This window comes from Canis aureus, chromosome 18 (genome assembly GCF_053574225.1).
Source record: "Canis aureus isolate CA01 chromosome 18, VMU_Caureus_v.1.0, whole genome shotgun sequence".
NCBI classification, from domain to species: Eukaryota; Metazoa; Chordata; class Mammalia; order Carnivora; family Canidae; genus Canis; species Canis aureus.
The window spans coordinates 4,906,554-4,920,802 of NC_135628.1; the positions used below are offsets into that span (position 1 = coordinate 4,906,554).

At 39.9% G+C, this 14,249-nt stretch overlaps 1 protein-coding gene across 11 annotated transcripts in view; it reads right to left on the reverse strand.

Moving 5' to 3' along the window:
* The window catches only part of ST7 (suppression of tumorigenicity 7), a 241,643-nt gene that overhangs the window by 38,049 nt on the left and 189,345 nt on the right, over positions 1-14,249 (reverse strand). For 8 of the 11 annotated variants that reach the window (XM_077856019.1, XM_077856021.1, XM_077856016.1 and 5 more), the window contains 2 exons: positions 1,579-1,651; positions 15-117 (listed from right to left, as the gene is read on the reverse strand). The exons of 1 other annotated variant lie outside the window; for it this stretch is intronic. In XM_077856019.1, coding sequence (XP_077712145.1) covers positions 15-117; positions 1,579-1,651 — 176 coding nt within the window. Of the gene's footprint in view, positions 1-14; positions 118-673; positions 810-1,578; positions 1,652-14,249 lie in introns of all 11 variants that reach the window. 2 more of the 11 variants (XR_013356384.1, XM_077856018.1) reach the window with 1 other exon arrangement.

A 14,249-nucleotide genomic window follows, 5' to 3' on the forward strand; every position in this document is an offset into this window, starting at 1 on the left:
TCCCACGGACTCACTTTTGGCACGTGAGGATTGAATTCCACGGCTCTGTGAATGGCCTCTACTGCATTCATCTCTGCTGTGCTCAGCCCCCGCCGAGATGCAGCCTCGGGAGAGAATCTGAAAAGCAGAAAGACAAACACCATCCAGTTGGGACCACTGCTCGGGCATCAACCCGGACAGGCGTCTACACGTCAAGGGCCCATAAAACCACAGCGAGCCAATGGCATGAGCTCTCCACACCTCCACTACGTGGAACCTCTGAGCGACCCCTCAGACCGAGGCCAACAAAAACCCCCGCAGAAGCAGAAAGCGTGCTTGCATCTAATCTTGGCAGGAATTAAATTCAGCTGTCAAGTCTCTCTGTCTAAATAGCTAATCTAAATTTTCTGTGAGGTACCTGCTTCGGTCAGGGCAGGGGAGGGGGGAGACTGACGAGGGCGGACAGTGTAGGAAAAAGAGAAAACTAGGTTACAGAAGAGCGTACTTGGTTAAAAACAGAACTGGGGATAATTTTACAGGAGGCTCCCAACCCAACGTCAGTGCTGCGATGCAGCTTCCACCGCAGGCGAGCCTGCTTGGGGCCGTGCCGGCAGGGGGTGTGCGTGCCCAAACTGCGGGCCAGACACCTGCCCAGGTGAATGAAAAAAACCAGACCATGCAATCTCTTTCTCACCTCACACCCAGGGCTAACTCCAGAGCTGTGCTTGGCAGGCAGACACCACAGGGGAAGCTGTGACAACCCTGGCCCTGCCCTCCCAAGCTGGAGTCGCTGTGTAGGGAGAAAAGATGTTGCAGTAGGTACTGGCGATCTACAGGATAAAAAAGAATGAAAGAAAATTACTTCGGTCTTGAAGTGCACACACACTTAACAGCAAACCTGTCTGACATAGCAGAGGCTGTTTTCTTTTCCTGTTAACTGCTTTTCAACGCTTCAGAGGGATTGTATCGGGCAACGTGAGCGTTTAGGAACTCAAAAACAGTGAAGCCAACTGTTCGCTTTCACCTGCCAGTCATCTCGGCTGCTCATGGAAATTCTCTATGCCATAGTCACCTGCCTGAATAAAATGGGCAAATGTCCCACTGAAATGACAACTCAAAGCAAACGGACCCTGGGTTGGGGGGGTTGGTGTGGAACTGAGGAGTCAAAGAATGGGAGATGATCATCCCCTGTGCCATCTTACAGGTTTGTTAGGACTACTACCCAGTCTTGGACTGCTGAAGGAAGAGGAATACGCAAAAAAGAAAAATGAATAAAAGGAAGGCATTTGTGTAAGTCCCAAGCAGGCCTTTCGGTATCTACTGTCTGGCAAAAAAAAAAAAAAAAAAAAAAGTCACCTCAGAGGTATGGAATTTCACATAATTCCCTCTTTAGGGACCCATACACCCTTACAATACCTGGGGATATATATTCCCTCCTTCTAGTAGTGAAAGAAAAGATCAGCAGGTTTTAGAAAAATGCATGCTCATAAGCAGGGGTCTCATAGACTGAGAGAAACTTCCAGAGAAAGCCCTCGGAGGCAACACATCTCCTTAAGTCGGGTCAGACATTTAGTACCACACAAGTCATTATTCACTTACTTGTCAGAGACAGCTCTTGCTTTGAGCAAGGCAGCTGTATAGCATATTGTTGCCGACTTTGGTAAGCTTATATCTGTTAGAGAAAAAGAAAGTAGAAACTCTTATAAGTTTGGAGAAATAAAGAGCAATGATCTTTTAATTCACTGGCATTCTAATCACGTAAGTCTAATAAAGGATAAATTGAGAATATTTTAATACATACAATACACAGCTGTTTCTATGTGTCAGGGTGGTATGTGAAACTAAGGGTAATTCATATTTTTGTGAATAATTCATGTGTAAAATCCACCAGCCTGACTCTTGGGCAGTCATCTTCTAAGATATGGATTTTCATATATTGAGTTTAATTAAGCAGGGAAGAGCTATAAGTGTATGAATTTAAATATTACAGGAATGCCCCTGATATCATAAAAGGCATATAGGATTCTATGTCACTTATAAAAAATTTTCAACAGGCGGATATGAAGAATTAATATTACCTGAATCTTTTTTTAAAAAACATATGTAAATAAAGTATTTTTTAGTGGTAATATTTAAAACAGACTTCCTTTGCACTAAATTTCAAGAGGCTCATATTCAGTTTTTTGTTTGAAAGGTAACACATTTATTATGTGTATATATATATAACATATGTGGGAAATCTTTATTAATAAGGATATATATGTGAAATCTTTATTTTTTTTTATTTTTTTTTATGTGAAATCTTTAGAAAGCTGTATAATTTTTGCTCATTCAAATCCATGGGAGACCCCCTTTCATATGAAGCCTAATTTGTTTCTCTGAGAAACAATTCCTCTCAGTTTGTACAGAAAATTTCACGTGGAGAGGTGGGAGCAGGTAACAGGTTCATAAAATGAGTTTAAAGAGAAATAAAAGTATGGGATACAACAGAATAGATAAACTCAAAGAGGGTAGTCCCTTTCGAGGAAAAATTTGTATTTAAATTACAACTCTATTTTTTACAGGAATAGTATTTCCTAAATGCTGAACCGAGTTTATGCTGAGGACAGAGAAATGCCATCAATTCGGACCAGATAAAAATATGCCATTCCTAGCGCAGCAAAATCCACTGTAGGTTCGAGAAACTCTTACCACTTGGAACGCTCTGCCAGTTTCTTCACAGGGCTATTTTCAACTTCAAAAGTATTACATTACGGTGGAATTTAAGAAACAAAACCAAGGAGAAAAGGGAAGAGAGACACACACACAAACCAAGAAACAGACTCTAAACTATGGAACCAACTGATGGTACCGGAGGGGAGGTGGTAGGGGGATGGGTGAAATAGGTGATGAGGATTAAGTGGTGCGCTTGTCGTGAAAAGCACTGGGTGCTGTAGGGAAGTGTTAAATCACCACATTGTACACCTGAAACTATTCTTATACTGTATGTTAACTAACTGGAACTTAAAAACCTAAAAAGAAAGAATTACATTACAGTAAGAATGAAAAGGGAAGTCCCAGAGCTAGCCAACAGACACCACGGAAGAAAAGAGGTTCATAAAAGACAAACAATCCCTAATCCAGTAATAAGTATTTATCAACAATCCCAGCAAGAGGAATTTCTCTTTGAGGGGAAATTTCAATGCCATTGATAAAAAAAATAATAATGATCATTGAAAACACCAACACAGAGCTGAAAGGGAAAAAAGTCTTTGTAACCCTGATCTCATAAATTATATTCAAACAAAATTTCACCACCATATGCATAGTGTAAAATGATGTGTTCATGACTAAGAAGAAGAGCAAAAGAATGTCAAACACTCATGGATTTGTCTTGTTGCCTTTCCAACATCTAAACCTTTAATTGTGTCCCAGTGTGGGAAATTAATCCAAGAATCCAATATCTCATTTATTAGGGTCCACTCATTGTCATTGAAAGGTTAATAAAAAACTACAGATAATACCATTCTACTTAAAAGTTCAGACATTTTATTTAAAAAGTATCCGAGCCTTATTTCTACTCATGGTGTGATCTAATGTTCCTTCTGCGTCAACCTCACATCTTCCCATGAAGTAGGGACCAATGAAAAGTCCAAGAAAGGAGATGGAGGCTGAAGACAATGGACGTAAATGTCTGGAGCTGGAAGCACACAAGACGGAGCCTCACTTGGTAAAGTAAAGAAAACCTGTGGTTAAGGATTTGGCTTCCAAATGGGAAAGATGAGACCGTGTTTTGATGATTACCTAGATAAGCAAAGTGACACAGTGACTCAGTTGGAAATGCCGAAAAACATACAACTGAGGTGTTTCAGCAAAATACTACAGATGCCCAATCAAATATGATCTTTAATCCAGAACCAGGTCCCCTCGTGCCTACAAACAGGACACTCACAACTAGAAAAATGCAACAGAATTCTGCAACATTACAAACACACTATATAGTGTGTTTTTCCCATAAAATTTTTTTACCCCTACTCCTTCATCATACGTAAAGATGGTGGTATGCGTGCACAGTCATAATGCTTAAAAAATAAATAACCAAAAATATACTTTAATCAACATCAAATGGGAAAAGGGGGAAATGTAAATACCCCATTCCCCACTAGTGGCATGTTGATTTCATTTGTTTTCTTTTTGTTCGAGTAAATTATTTTGCTCTCATCATTTAACAAAAATAAAAAATAGCAAAAAATTCTTGCATAACGTGTTTATTCAGATAGTTTCAATGTTTTTCTTTTAATTCTGTCAAAACAATTCATCTATTTGGTAATGGCAGTTGTCTCTAAGAAGTGAGGAAGCACTCTAAAGAAACTGATCCTGAGTTTCCCTGTGGGTAAAGCGTCTTGTTGTTCAAATAAGGTTTTCGTTTACAACATATTTTTTAAATGATGCTTATCTTTGACAATAAAAATAAAAAGCTTTGACATTTTGCCTACTCCAGCAATTCCACTTCTGAGATTTCTTCCTAAGAGAAATAATCATGACTGTGTCTGAAGATTTAGCCTTAAGGATGTTGATGATAACCCTTGTTTCTAATGGTGGAAAACTGGAAACAGCCTACATGTCCAATCACGAGGATTAGTTAAGGTGCTATTCATCCACAAGATACAATTCTATGTAATCAATAAATCATGTGGGGAGAAAAGTATTTAATGATCTGGGAAAATGGCACATTGCTACACATACATCAATAAGTAAAACAAATTTACAAAATTAGGATTTCATGTAGTTTTTAAAAGCACTAAAAAAAGAAAAAAAAAGAAAAGCATTTACATGTACAGAGATAATAAGACTGAAATTAAAGACAGAAAATATCAACAGTATTTATTTTGGAGTGGTGGGATTAAAGGCAGTTTTTTCCTACTGTTGATCTGTATTTCTAAAGCTTCCTGTGATGTACATGTAATAAGTGACTTTTTAAAAGACAACAATAATGCTGTATAGAAGAATTCTGTTCTACAAATGATTTGAAGCAAGTCCATGAGCAAATACACTTGTGGAGCCAGAGACAGCACAAAGGCAGGACATACATGAAGTGAAGTCAGATCAGAAATCTACTGCTTATACTCACATACCCTCACGAAAGCTAGTGTTTCTTTTGCAGTGTGCGCTCCTTAGCCACGTTTTAATCTCGTAACTGCCTAACATCTAAATCCAAGGCAAGTACTGCGTGTTCTGACTCATTTTTAAGAAATACTATATACACTATCTTTAAGGGGGAGCTCCTGATCATGGGCTGCTCGCTCATGAGCAGTACCTCTTTCATTTCTTTAAAAAATGCTTTGACGTGGTTGTTGTTGCCTATTTTAAATTTGAAATTTATTATTTTGAAATGCTTATAGGCTCGCAGAGAGATGTGAAAATAGTACACAGTTCTGTGAATGCTTCTCTCAGCTTCCCCTGACGGTGACATCTTACATAACTACAGCATAATATCAAAACCCAAGAAACGGACCTTGGTACAGTACTGTTAAGGAAATTACAGACCTTGTTCAGTTCCCACTGTGCCTTCATGTGTGTGTAGTTCTATGCAATTTTATCCCACGGCTAGATTCATCTAACCACCATCACCATCCAAATGCACAACTGTTCTGGGACACCCAGCTGGCTCAGTTGGTTAAGCGTCTGACTGTCTGGGCTCAGGTCACGATCTCAAGGTCTTGGGATGGAGCCCTGCATCAGGTCTGTGCTCAGCACGGAGTCTGTCTGAGATTCTTTCTCCTCCCTCTCCCTCTGCTCCTCTCCCTACTCGTTCTCTCTCTCTCTCTCTCTCTCTCCCTCTCAAAAAAAATAAAATAAAATAAAATAAAAATTTTAAATAAAAAGAAATACACAACTGTTCCAAAGGAGCTCTCCTATGTTATCCCTTTATTTGTACTCTTCCCATCCACACCCGTCCCCTGGTGACCACTAATCTGCTCCCTGTTTCTGTAGTTTTGTCTGCCTGCCATGACTTTATGCTTTTACCACTAGGGAAATGGATAAAATGATAAGGGAAACAGAGTGGCTTAACAGTAGTGATTAAAAGTTTTGTAGTAGTATCAGAAGTTTTGAGCAGGAAAAAAAACAAAAATATCAACTGCTTTCCAATATTGCTTGTAATTTATCCAGAAATGTTATTTTGAAGAAGACACTTCAAGATCATTCTAAGTCCAATTTTGTAGGAACATGCTCCAACTACACAGTCCCTGTCTTTTGTGCCATGTGGCTACTATTATTACTAAAAATTCCTTCTAAGAATTAGAATCCAGACAGTCTCTTCAACAAATGGTGTTGGGAAAACAGGACAGCTTTGTGCAAAAGAATGAAAATTAACCACTTTTTTACACCATGCATAAACATAATTTTAAAATGGGTTAAGGACTTAAATATGAGACCTAAAACCATAGAAATCGTAATAAAGAGCACAGGCAGTAATTCCTCTGTCATTGGCCATAGCAATGCTTTACCAGATATGCCTCTTCAGGCAAAGGAAACAAAAAGCAAAAATAAACTACTGGGACTACATCAAAAGAAAAAGCTTCTGTACAGCAAAAGAAACAATCAACAAAACTAAAAGACAACTTCCTGAATGGGAGATGATATTTGCAAATGACATATCAGATAAAGGGTTAATATCCAAAATACATAAAGAACTTAAGCAACTCAATACACACACACAAAAAACAAATAATCAGATCCAAAAATGGGCAGAAGACATGAACAGACATTTCTCTAAATAAGACAACCAGATGGCCAACAGACACATGAAATGATGCTCAACATCCTAATCATCAGGGAAATGCAAACCATACCTGTCAGAATGGCTAAATTCAAAAATACAAGAAACAAGTGTTACAAAAGATGTGGAGCAAAAGGAACTTTCATGCACTGTTGGTGGGGATATAAAATGGTACAGCCACCATGAAAAACAGTATGGAGGTTCCTCAAAAAATTAAAAATAGAATTACCATAAGATCCAATAATTCCACTACTGAGTATTTACCCAAAGCACATGAAACACTGATTTGAAAAGACAGATGCACCCCTATGGTTATTGCAGTACTATCAGCAATAGACAAATTATGGAAGCAACCCAAGTGTCCACTGAGAGGTGAATAAAGATGTGGCATATACATACAATGGAGTATTACTCAGCCATAAAAAAGAACGAAATCTTGACATTTGCAACAACATGGATGGATCTAGAGTATAAGAGCTGAGTGAAATAAGTCAGAGAAAGACAAATACCATATAGTTTCACTCATGTGGAATTTAAAAAATAAACGAAGAAAAAAAAGAGACAAACCAAAAAATAGACTATAACTATAGAGAACAAACTGATGGTGACCACAGGGGAGGTAGGTTGGTGGATGGACAAAATAGGTGAAGGAGATTAAGAGTACAGTTACCATAATGAGCTCCGAGTAATGTAAAAAACTGTTGAATCACTATTTTGGACACCTGAAACTAAGATAACATAGTATGTTAACTATACTGGAATTAAAAAGTTTTTAATTATAAAAAGAAACCAAGAATGAGAAAAATGTTAGCTAATAAAATAATGTTCTTGGGACGCCTGGGTGGCTCAGTGGTTGAGTGTCTCTCTTGGGCTCAGGCCGTGATCCCAGGGTCCTGGGATCAAGTCCCACATCGTGCTCCCTGTGGGGAGCCTGCTTCTCCCTCTGCCTGTGTCTCTGCCTCTCTCTGTGTCTCATGAATAAATAAATAAAATCTTAAAAAAAAATAATGTTCTTAGCAAAGGGATATGTTCAGAGAAGTCATTCTAAAAACAGCTGTGAAACTGGACCATATCTGAGCTGGAGGGGAGAATGCTCCAGGAAGAACGGTTTAAAAAAGAAAGTAGATGTCACGGAATATATGATTAAGGGAATAAATTATCTTAGGTAATGGCACAGATATTTGCTGTTATAAAAGAATAAGGGGGGGGGGGTTTCAGGAAGAATAAAATAAATCCAAACAAACAATTCAAATACAATAAGGAAATAGAAAGGAAATAAGGAGATACCATATAATTCCAAAAACAAGGAACGCTAAATACATGTTTGTCACTTAAGCAAAGCTGAACTCCTGGCTTCAGTTTAAATCTCCTTCCACCTCTTGGCCATCTTTTGTTTCATACAGGCCCTTTTCTGAAAGGGAAGTTTTCTCCAACTGTCCCAGGTATTCAAAATCAAATTGTCACGAAAGTATTTCATTAAAATCTACAATTTTGAACGTCCTGTAGTTGGAATCACCGAGTACGTACTCCTTCGGGTCTGGCCCGGGTCTGAGATTCGTCCCTACAGTAGCAAGTATCAGTCCTTGATCTTTTTCTTTTTTTTTTTTTTTTAAAGGTGTTGGGATGGAGTTCTGAGATTTTTTTTTTTTTTTTAATTTTTATTTACTTATGATAGTCACAGAGAGAGAGAGAGAGAGAGGCAGAGACACAGGCAGAGGGAGAAGCAGGCTCCATGCACTGGGAGCCCGATGTGGGATTCGATCCCGGGTCTCCAGGATCGCGCCCTAGGCCAAAGGCAGGCGCCAAACCGCTGCGCCACCTAGGGATCCCAGTCCTTGATCTTTTTCTATTGCTGAGAAGTAGTTCATTGTGTGGATATACCACGACATGTTTCTTCTCTTGCAAATGGGCTGTTTGGGTTGTTTCCCAGTTCGGGGCTGTTATGAATAAGGCGGTTGTGAGCATCCTCATAGATATGTAGTTGGAAATGGAACTGCTGAGTCAGAAAACAGATACATGTTTAAACTGGTACACAGCGCTCCAAAGTAGTTGTAGGGAGTTTGTCGCAGGATCTATGATGACAGAGGCCCGAAAAACGGTTACTTCTGGATTGGAGGGCAGTTATTGGCCAGAAGGGGAGGCGTGAGGCAACCTTTGGAGATGATGGAAAGTTCTACGATCCCAGGTGGTGATAACACACGTGTATATTAAAGAGAAAAGTCATCTCGCTCTACACTTTAGATTTGTGCATGTTACTGTATATAATTTATACGCCAATTAAAAAAAAAAGCTTTTAAAACACAGACGTATAGTCCTGTGCCACCTGAAGCTGTCTTCTCTTACTTCAGCCTAACTTCCATAACATTTCAGTTGCCTTTTATCATTCTACCCCTCTTCCATGAATCCTTATCTAAAAATTACTTACTAGTTTTGCCTTCCGTAATGAAACAGAACCTGATTATTTCTCACCAGCCTTTCAAATATTAAAACGGTGACACTATCTCCTCTAAACCTAATCTGTTCCAGGATAAATACTTCTAAATTCTTCAGGACTTTTCGTTTATTTTTGGCATGGAGCCATGAATGATTTCAAAATATGAGAATCAGAAGTGGAAATCATCTTCTAAATCTCAGAAACCTCCCCCAGAGCTCAGGGGAAATGTATAGTCTGAGGACCCACAGCCATGCCACCTCTCCGAATAACAGCTAGGATGGCCCTGGTGTTCAGCAGCTACAAGTCTTTACTGGTTCCCGTGACGGTGTCGTCAACAAAATCCCCCAGGTTCTATTCAAATTGATTTCAGCCAAAGCCAAGTCTTTTCTCTTTTACTTAAGCCATGAAAATTTATGAACCTATAAGCAGGGTTTAATATTTGATTCCATTCAATTTTAAATCTCAAAATGAAACCTAAACCATTAAGTCCTAATGGTTTCAGAATATCCTTCTAGCTTATTAGTCATCATTCTGACTCAAGCTACCACCCACAGCTTTGTTCCATACAGTTCATAAGCCTACCTTCCTCACCAAATGATCATTATCATCATCTAAATTACTGCTAACATTTATCAAGGGCTTAATAAGTGCCAGGCACAGGTGCTAGTCACTTATATACATTATTCTACTTAATTCTCAGAGCAACTCTCTGAGATAGGACTTACCAGCAGCCCTCTTTTATAGATGGGGAAAGCGAGGCATATAATGGTTTAAGAAATATGCCAATATCGCATAGTTAAAACAAATACGAACACATGATTTTGAACTGTGCTATGTTGTCTACAAGGTCTGATTTATAAAGATACTGACTATGGGAACGCCTGGTGGCTCAATCCATTAAGCTTCTTGCCTTTGGCTCAGGTCATGACCCCAGGGTCCTGGGAACAAGTCCCACATTGGGCTCCCTGCTCAGTGGGGAGCCTGCATCCCCCTCTGTCCCTCATCCTCCCTCTCCCCCTGCCTGCACTCTCTCTCTCCCCCAAATAAATAAATAAAATCTTAAAAAAAAAATACTGACCATGGCAATACCAAGGGGAGGATCCAGGAATGGTATTCTAGGGATCACCCTAAATTTGCAGTGGTCTGCACAGCCATTTATTAATGGTAATAACAGGTATTACATATACTATTTAAACCATTAAATTTTGCCATTTATTAATAGTTTTTTTCTTTGTTTTAATTTTTATTTATTTATGATAATCACACACAGAGAGAGAGAGAGAGGCAGAGATGCAGAGGGAGAAGCAGGCATCATACAGAGAGCCTGACATGGGACTCGAACCAGGGTCTCCAGGATCACGCCCTGGGCTGCAGGCGGCGCAAAACTGCTGCGCCACCGGGGCTGCCCTAATAGTTTTAATAGATATTAGATGTACCTCTTGTACCATTAAATCACACCATTTATCACGATACAATTGGCATCTGACTATATTGCTCCACAGTACCTAACAAGGTACCATTCAAAACATTATCAAATATTTTAATTAAATAAATACATATGTCTATGGCATTCCTCTAATTCAGAAATATGAAGAAGATGGCCATTCAAATTAGTAAGAAACATTTAAAGACTATTGTATAGACTACAAATATTTTTACATCCACTATTTCTATTTAGCACAACTTCCTTTGTAAATCCATGTTGGAGCTTCAATCATCTCTTTCCTTCCTAAATGTTAAAAAAACACATGATCATCTCCTAGAATTTTACTGTGATTGACTTATTTGTTGAAATTCTAACCCCCCCCCCTCAAAAAAAAAATCAAAAGTATTGAGGGCAAATAATAAATAAGAATGAATAAAAGTATATTTTCATCCAATTATTAACACATTAACTATCTTCTCCAAACAGGAGCTCTACAAGATAGATCAAAGAATTGGACAGCAGCACACAACCATGAAGGTCAAAAATCTTTTATTTTACAGATGAAAAAAATACAAGATCAGAAAAGCTAAACAGTATGTTTAAGAGCCGGGTAACTAGTTAGTGATAGAACTGGCCTTGCAATGCCAGGTCCCATCACCATCCTGTACTGCCAACGTGATGCTTGCTTCTGTTTTCTTTATTGTCATTCTCTTGTACTTTCTTCATCATTTTGCTTGGAAAACAACTTCAAGGACAAACATTATATGGTCTCATTCATTTGGGGAATATAAATAATAGTGAAAAGGAATAAAGGGGGAGGGAGAAAAAATAAGTGGGAAACATCAGAAAGGGAGACAGAGCATAAAGACTCCTAACTCTGGGAAACGAACTAGGGGTGGTGGAAGGGGAGGAGGGCGGGGGGTCGGGGTGACTGGGTGACGGGCACTGAGGGGGGCACTTTACGGGATGAGCACTGGGTGTTATTCTGTATGTTTGCAAATTGAACACCAATAAAAAATAAATTTATTATTGAAAAAAAAAAGAAAACAACTTCACGAGGGCAGTCTTGAGACTTTAGGTTCTTCTGGACATTAACAACCCTAAACACCTGCTTACAGGTTTCTACCCCGCTTGTATACACTTATTCAACTATTTGTCACTCTGACCTTTCATACACTTTAATCATTTGTGTTTCCTTTACATTTTCTTTCCACTGGGAATAACTATAATGTCATCTTTGAGAATCTCCCATCTCTCTTGAACTATTTCCACTTAAAAATCTCTCGGTCTCCTATGCCCGGTGGTGCCAGCACAAAGCTGTTCACTGAATCTCAAGTTAGAGGTTTATATTTATCTTTCCTCCGACTTAAAGAAAGGGTATAGCTTTTGGCTTTTGTTTGTTTTTGGATTCAGGAAATCTGGCAACGACTAGCGCTCCCTTCTTTTACTACTATGAGCTGTAAGAGAACACGATCTCCTTCTCTTAAGGTTCTTCCAGTTTGGTAAAAGTTAAATTCGGCATATTAATGACTCTCAGGCTTTGCCTACTTTAGTAGCAGCTGAACAAGTAGTCAGCATGGCAAGAATTGATCAGATGCTTTGCTTTTAGCAAATGAGACACGTCGATCTGCATCCCCAGGCAGGCATGTCTCCAAGTTCAGAACCTGTAAAGCCTAGGGGGACACTCCACCTGTTCCCCACATGCCACATTTTCTTCTCCCCGTGTCCCTGTCGGACTGAGCAGAAGTAGCTAGGTGTTAATGGGCTGCAGGAGTCCCGGCAGGCTCTCACTGTGTCTTAGTTACACTCCCCTGGCAGATTATCTACAGTTACACTAGGTCTACACAGACCTCAATTTCCTGTAGTTAAGAGATCACTGGAAACCAAATGAAATTAAGTGCTTAGAGCTTTAAAAAGGAAGCTCTGATAACCCAGGAAATAAAAAAGTTTCTGCACTGGGATTCCCATTTGTTGTTTAAAGAAGAAAACCAAACTCTAATGGTTCTTTTATACTTTCTGGTTGAAAACCTACCAGGTATCTCCCTAACAGATAGAATTCTGCTTCTCTGCGGTCGGAAACCACGTCCCCAGTGCCCTTCAGTGGCACTGCAGCCCTTCCTGTCCTAGTCCCTCTACACCGTGTGCTCTTCCCTCAACCACCTCGAGTCAAAAAAGGGCAGAGTATGAATCTACTGTGCCGCTCTCTCCACTCTGAGGTCAGATGGACCCCATCCCTGCTAACACTGCCTCCTGGTCTCTCCGCTGCCTGTAGAATTAGGTCCAAAGCTCTGTGAGGTCCAGTCCTTACCCAACTCACACAATGCATCTTCGGCGCTTTGCCGCAGCCCTCCACCATCCCTGCTTTGTAGGATACATGGAATACTCCACGGAACCTGGGTCAATCCTCCTCTTGAACCTTTCCATATGGTCTTTGTCTCTAATATTTTCACTGTCTGGCTCAACTCAGATGCCACCTCCCCCGGGAAGACTTCCCTTACTTCCCCCCGGGTAGGGTGTCCCTTCCATATTGGGTTACTATTGCAGTCTTTACAGCAATTGTTTTCTTACTTCCCTTTCCTACTTACATGGTGTGTGTTAGGAGTTAAAGCTGTGTGTTTCTTCATCACTTTGTTCCCTTGCCCCAAAACAACGTCCGAAACATGGTGGATGTGTTTGCTGAATGAAATCTCAAGCTGATGTACTAGCATCTCAAATCCTTTGGTATTGGCCACCTTTGATATGCAAACACTCACCCCTAATTTAGCTTCTGGAAGCCAAAAGGGTCAGGATTGCTGGGTGTACTAACACGGAATCAGAAACTTGTTATTTCTCAAACATGTGCACTGCAGTTATTGTTGCTTATGGCATTCCAGCAAAATAGATGACACTGTACTGGTTCTAAAGCCAGATATCTGTTTGCAACAGCAGCGGAGTTTACAAATGAGGCAGGAAGAAAGCAAGAGTACAAGCTGACAAGGTTGAAGGGAAGTAGAAGGGTTTGGGGCCAAAAACAAGGAAGGCAAACCACACCTCTTCTGGCTCCCTAGGACCCGTTATGGGAACAAGGCCACTGAAGGGAAAGGTCATCTCAGGGAGAATGACTCTTAAGTTTTCAAAAGCCATAAATGCTCCTAATAGCAAAACTGAAATTCAGTGTAATAATCTTGGGATAAATTTATGTAATTTGGAGTAAAACTGTCAATTTGATGTGTCTCAGAAAAACCCATGGGGCAACACTTTACAGAGAACAGTTTTATCAGTGATAATCTTTTTGACCTAATTTCCTTTTGTTCATCTACACTCATAATAATCAAGATGTGATTTTAAAAGGATCGTTACTGTTCCTATGCATGAGCTTGGTCAATCGAGGGTCAATTTTGTATCGATGATTCCAAGACAATATTTTCAAGGGTAGCAGCTCTCATTAATAAGCCAAGCACCCCGCAAGCGAGGACACTGTGTCCTGGTGCATCTCCACCTAAGAAGCCACGCACTCACGACAGCTGCTCTGAACGTCTACCCTCGCACACGAGCGTCCAAGAAGAAGAGAACACAGGGCTTGCTCTCAAAGAGCTTCTCTGCACCACTTTAGCATGTTGGAAAGAGATTCACCGAGCACCGATTCATCCCACCTCAATTTACTGTGGGTG